General features: G+C 36.4%; 1 protein-coding gene across 3 annotated transcripts; it reads left to right on the top strand.

Annotated features, from left to right (window-relative positions):
• The first annotated feature begins 740 nt into the window (after positions 1-740).
• On the top strand, positions 741-6,104 carry LOC147385578 (RING-H2 finger protein ATL66-like). 3 transcript variants are annotated; one of them, XR_015171938.1, is made up of 3 exons: positions 741-886; positions 2,046-2,143; positions 5,386-6,104. XR_015171938.1 is itself a non-coding variant. In XM_086423350.1 (3 exons), the coding sequence occupies exons 1-3, from the start codon at positions 1,312-1,314 to the stop codon at positions 5,771-5,773; spliced, it is 645 nt and encodes a 214-aa protein (XP_086279476.1). In that variant the 5' UTR covers positions 895-1,311; the 3' UTR covers positions 5,774-6,104. The 3 variants fall into 3 exon arrangements, 2 of the variants coding, with proteins under 2 accessions (XP_086279476.1, XP_086279477.1); XM_086423350.1 differs by lacking the exon at positions 741-886 and adding an exon at positions 895-1,470; XM_086423351.1 differs by lacking the exon at positions 741-886 and adding an exon at positions 895-1,465.
• The last annotated feature ends 364 nt before the right edge of the window (positions 6,105-6,468 follow it).

Consider the following 6,468-nt stretch of genomic DNA (forward strand, 5'->3'; position numbering starts at 1 on the left):
TTCCAAGGACCTTCATATTGAAAGCCAAGATTTGTTCAAGAAATTCTTTTTTATACTTGAAGACATGATTTCAATGAAGAAATTTACTACAACAGGACAAGAGGATTTGAGATTGAAAGCTTTCACAGATTTCTTTACGAAACTCCCTACTATCTTATATTAACTAAATTCGAATCACATGAAAGTTTGACAATGTAGATGACTTTTAAGTCTGGGCTCACCCTGCACCCCATTGAGACTCGAGCGCTTCAAGGTTCGGACTATTAATTTAGGAGGAGTTCAACAAGATGACCAAAGTGATACAAAGGTGCTATAGCACCAACTAAAAAAAAAAAAAAAAAAGAAAAATAAATAGTGGCGCAATGACTTAATTTTATATAGTTTCCATATGTAACAAAAATAGTGATTTAATGATTTTATTTTGTATAGTTTAATTTCCAAATGTAACTTATTCTTGTTGTGTATCTACCAGTATTATTTGTGTACATGTGTTCTAATTCTTACCTTAATAGTTCATTTTGTTAGAAAATTGGTACTGATCTCTTATCTGTATTAAGGGCAGTTGACCAACCTCGTCACAATGGGTAGTTGAGCAACGTCAAAATGGGTAGTTGGGCAACATAATTTTGTTGCTCACCCATCAATATTAAATAAAAATAAATAAAAACACGAGTAAATGGAGTGAACATCCTAGCCGTTGGTTCTGAAAGATTATGATCATCAATACGTTTTCTTGGAACAATAAATGTGGGTCCACCACTCAATGCCACGTGTACATATACGCTCAGCCAGTGCCCTAAACTGATTTTGATCTTCCAATGGATATGGTGACAATGACGACAATGAGGACGTCATTAGCGTGGTAATCAAGCGGGAGACAGTTAAGGTGCTGCTCTCGCTCGCTCTTTCTCTCTGTATTTTAATTTTGATAATCAAACCATTAATTAAGTCAAAATCTTGATTCCGCCATGGCTGGGATCTTACTAGATTACCTCCAACAACATATATCCAGAGATTGAGAAGTCGAAGTTGTGGAGATGATTTAAAAATCTAGGGTTTATGCAAATTTGAGTGAAACAGAGAAAACTAAGATAAAGATCATGAGTAATTTCTCAGTAACAAGCTTTATTAGGGTTCGATACTACTTACTACTACTACTGTAGTTGTGATTGAGTTTATCGAACAGGAGTTCGTTTGTTTGTTCGTTGTAGTTCTAGGGTTTTAAGGAGAGGAAATAAGATCATGAAGAACTAGAGAGGGATTTGAGGATTATTGTTTTTTTTTTTCCTAGAAGAAAGAAAGATAGAAAAGATGAATGGTTCAGTAATTAATTTGGTGATGACAGTAATTGGATTTGCAGTGAGTACGATGTTCATCGTATTCGTCTGCACGAGGCTCATATGCGCCAGGATCCAATTGAATGCTTCTGGGCGTTCCTTTCCAACAGCTTATAGATCTGATCTTGGTTTTGTAATCTTTTCTTCCCAATTTTCTCTCTCTTTTATGACTGATGATTCCTGTTTCATTAATATAAATATTTTTTGAGTTATGGAAGTTGGATCTCTGTGTTGACTTTGGAATTTTGTTGGATTTGCGATTATGGTTAGTTTAATAGATATTGTAGAATCACTTTTTATTGTCTACTACAAGTATCTTGTTCACCTAGTTTGTCAAATTTCTGAAGGTTCTCAATTGGGTTCTGAGGTTTATTACGGTTTCATAGTTGTAGAACTGGTTTTCTTTTTCATGTAATAGGTAGAAATAGAAATTTTTAATGTAAGAAATTGAGTATTTTATTTTTCCATGACAGTGTCTGTCTCATACATATTTTCCTAACTGTTAATTCCGAATTGCTAACTATATTATTGTAGTTATTTTCACATCCGAAGAATAGGATTCTTTGCCATTTATATGTGATAATTTCATTTTTCAGCCTAAACTTGAACCGTTTACATTGCTCAGTTTTTCCTTCACATGGGGGTTTTTACATTTCACTAAATGCTTAATGTCGTGTATCTTTTATTTATTTATTTATTATGAAACAGCTAGAGCGAGGGCTTCATGGCTTGGAGCCTGTCATTATTGCCAACTTTCCTACAAAGAAGTTTAGCAAGGAGATTTTCTCGTCTGGTGAAGATCCTCAGTATGTGTTATTCTTTTATATGTCTTACTGTATTTTCTCTTTATATTTATTTATTTATTTGATAAATGGGTATCCAGACTTAGTCCGACTAACCCCATGGACATGCCCGTTACCACTTCTTTACTTGGAGGAGGCATTACGAAAATTTGGAAGTGTTCCCATAGTTGTTCAAATTGCTAGTGATTACTGAATGAATTTCAAGCATTAGGTGGGAGTTATATTTTTGAATGCCAAATCTACTAGGTAACAAGGCTTTAGGAATATGGTGTTTGATTGAACTTTGCGATTTGTGTTATTTATTATTTTCTGTTTCAGTTTTGTTACAGTATACTAAGTTTAGTAACTGATGTCTACAAATTGAAACATGTTTGTCATCCTACAATCTAAATGGTCAAGGAAAAATGTTGTTGAAAAAACAGTTTCTTGAAATTCTGCCGAGAATCTCTATACATTGCAAATTGGGTAGTATATGTTTAATTTGGTATTTGTAAATAGTTTAGTAAAGAATAAATTCACATTATTCACTTACTGCTAATGATGTGACCTCCCAGGTGTTTTGTGGCATACATCAAATATGATCATGTCTACTCTGCCATCAAAGATAGTTGATGAAGGCAAAAAAGATACATTTGGAAATTTTGGATGGTGACAAAATTTGAGTGAAACTAAGGAGGGGTTGATGAATCTAGATCTAATATTAATGTTAATTTGTGGATCAAGATCATGATCAGTGGTTGGATCTGATTTTTAATCAAGAGCAAGTTACTCTTATAATTGATAACCACTGACTGGAGTGGGAGGGGAAGGAAATAGAAGAGTGTCAAAACACTCATTGTTTACATTGTAGCTGGCTCTTTTAGGTACTTGAATATTTCCCAGCTGCTCTGGTGCATTTACCGTTATTGCCTCTGTAAACATGGTCGCTAAATAATCCCAACGGGTTACATAAGGCAGATATTGTATAATTGTTCGATTTTCTGCAATTTTTTCCATTCCTCTGTGTAAATAACCCAATATGGGTTCACAGTCAATAACATCTTCACCATCGAGAGTAACGATGAGTCGAAGAACACCATGCATTGATGGGTGGTGAGGACCCATATTGACTATCATGAGGTCTTTTCTTGTAGCTGGTACAGTCATATGTTTTTTCCCCGATTCATTATTCCAGTGTTTTGTGAACCGGAAACGAAGTTCATCAAAATTCAAGATCTAATAAATCAAATAATTCAAATCTTCAAATTAACTTGTTTTGGCCAATCCCACTGAGAAAACTAAAAAGGGAGGTGCTTTCTTTATGTGGTGGATTCCGCCGGCTTCCACCCGTGGATTTGCCGACAAAGAGATCTCGATCCCAAGAGTACTCCTATGTTTCCCTGACCTGGCTGATGGAAAGATAAAGATAAAGATTGAAAGTGGGATTTATGCTAATGAGAGAACAAATAGAAAAAGATCAAGACAAGTACGACTTTCAGCTACTGAAATGCTAGCTCATTATTGCTGATCCATCAATGAAGGTGAACAAGAAGTCATGTTGAAGGGAATACGTTGATTAGCATCCTAGAAACACTGTTCTTAAAGAACCATCCTACAAGAACTTCAGCAATGTGAGAAGTTAAACTCAACAGGAAAAATGATGCAGTCCAAACTCATCTCATAATTCGCAGCAGTATCTTTATATGTCAAAAACTGTCCAAACAGTTTAACTTGGGTACTAAAGGAGAGTTTATGCATTTAGCTTGCCATGAGACTAGGATTACACTTATGCCCAACTTAAGGACAAGGATAGGTCCATGGCTGAATTACCATTTTGGATTTTTTTCTATTTTGGTTTATGTATTGTAGGTTGTTTTGGACTAGTGTAAAATTGAGCAGGATCAGTGTTGAGCAAGTTATGAATATTAGCGATGCAGGACAATAGGGTGTTACTAGAAAATGAAGAAACAAGGATTTGGAGTTTTAATGGATTAATAAAGGGTTCTATGTTACCGTATTTATGGGTAATAGGCCTGGAAAACATGGTTTAGATTAGAGTTTAGGGTGAGATGGTCTGTAGCTAGGTAAGGAGTTTAGGACTGATAGTATGGGGGCAGCAGGCATGGTGCATGGGATCAACACTTCTTTTTCTCGCCATGCCTGCCTCTTTATTTTCATATGCTCCATTCTGAGCATGTCCATTTTTTTGTTTTTCTTTCTAGTTCAATTGGGGTAGCTTTGGTAATCTACACAAAAGAACGATGGGTAGTTTCTGTGGGATGAAAGATGTTGAATGAATTTAAGCTTTATGGCTAAAATTTTGGAGAGAGAATAAAGGGGGTTGGGAGTATAGTTTTAAATGGAGTTCACCACTTATTCTCAACTTGTATGGAGTTGCACAATAGTGAGATGTCTCACCTCCAGAAGGAACTAGCAAGAACCAAGCAGTTAGTCTTTAATTCAATTCTGTTCATTGTCTCAAACTGATGCGTTTACACTTAGAATCCCTATTTTATTTGGTTCAAACAATACTAGATATCCTCACTTTGAGCTTCACAAACTCTAATGGTAACCACAGAATGGGTTGAAAGCAAAGAGATCCTTCTTTGGACAGAATTGAATTGAGAACCAGAATTGTTCAGGTGACCCCAAATTTTTGGACAAGGCTTTGATGCTGCTGTTGATGATGATGATGATTCCCCTAAGCGTGTATGGCTTAGGTATTTTGCGGAAAATTTTCTTTCTGGAATAAGAACTTTCTACAAATAAGAAACCTTCGTGGAAAAAACATTTAAGTTTTTGGAAAAGCTCACATAGTGATATGGGTTACAAATGTTTTCGCAAATATTTAATATCGGCCTTGCATCTTTTAGTCAGTTTGATACTGTTTCTTTTATTCTTCTGATAGACCATGATGTCTTGCATCACACATCTCGAGTAAAACTTTTGTATTATGGACCCCATCCTCTACGTACCTTATTCTAAAACAAAACACCTAATTAATCCCAACAAACCAATAGCAAGTTCAGCCATTCTTCATTCTCTCTGTTTTACCGGTCAGTGATCACTACTGGATAACTTATTTTGATCCATATCGTTGAAACTCCCCCCTCTATTGTCTCTTTGTATTTTGAATGCTCACAATTTACTCAGAATCCATTGGATATGGATTTAGAAAATCAAGTCTTATATTATTTCCTGATCACGACCATGATAGTCTTGCTTGATACTGTTGTTAATTAAATTGTGGCATGCTGGCTTGGCAGGTGCACAGTATGCCTATCTGAATACCAAGAGAAGGACATACTGCGTGTTATGCCCTACTGTGGGCACTCCTTCCATGTCACCTGCATAGATATATGGCTGCAGCAGCATTCCACATGTCCCGTTTGCCGTATTTCTCTGCGTGGTTCCCCTGTGAGAAAACGGGTTATGCAACCCATGTTCAGTTCAGCTGTGCAATCTCCTCACAGCATTGATTTCCGTGACTCACATTTGAATCACTGTTTCTATACTAGCCAAGGTTACTTTTCGAGATCCTTCGACAACCAAAGGATGGAACCCATTCAGGACGATCACATTGCATCCGAGCTTGATGTAGTAGAAGCTGGTCATAGCATCTCCTCCACGACAGAGGGTAATCAGGTCCCTTAAAGACAATGGTCTCCACAAATCTGAAAACAATCAAGTTGAGAATCCATCCAACCATAGCAATCCCAATGCAGGCATCCGAGCTGCCTTCTTTTAAACTTCGATTACTTGAGATTGAAGATGAGTATATCCTGGAACTTGGCACAGAGACTCACCACAAATATCTCACAGGAATTGATTTTTTTCTTCTCCTTCATGGCATGGTGTACATATGAAAATTTCAATGGTTTTTCTTAGGTAGTTGGTTTTAAGCTGTTTTATAAGCTGTAAAAATCAGGTTTAAAATTAATTCATGATTGCAGGAGGTGATTGCTCTTTATATGAAGTTTCACAAGTGTATTGTCTTGTCTTTTGAGCAACCAAACTTTCGAATTATCCTAAAAAAGTGAATATTTTTCATGGTGGGGTGCACAAATGCCCTGTTGCCTTTGTTTTTCCTTACTAAAATACCATTGATCTCATGTCGAACAGTGAATATTATACCAATCTATGCTGGAATGGTGGGATGAATGAACTGCCTATCATTGTTGGTCATGGCCTTGCAGTTCTTCCACTACGTCGGGGTTGATGTTGTCCAACATGCAGTGAGGAGGTCACCCATTTTGTTGGCAGATTCATTGCTGAGATGAAAAGATAAAGAGGCATTCTCGGTTTTCTACAGCAAATGAAAGTGAGAACTTGGATTATTCTGAAAAGAA

The sequence above is a fragment of the Akebia trifoliata genome, chromosome 14 (genome assembly GCF_017979445.1).
Source record: "Akebia trifoliata isolate Shusen 1 chromosome 14, ASM1797944v1, whole genome shotgun sequence".
NCBI lineage: Eukaryota > Viridiplantae > Streptophyta > Magnoliopsida > Ranunculales > Lardizabalaceae > Akebia > Akebia trifoliata.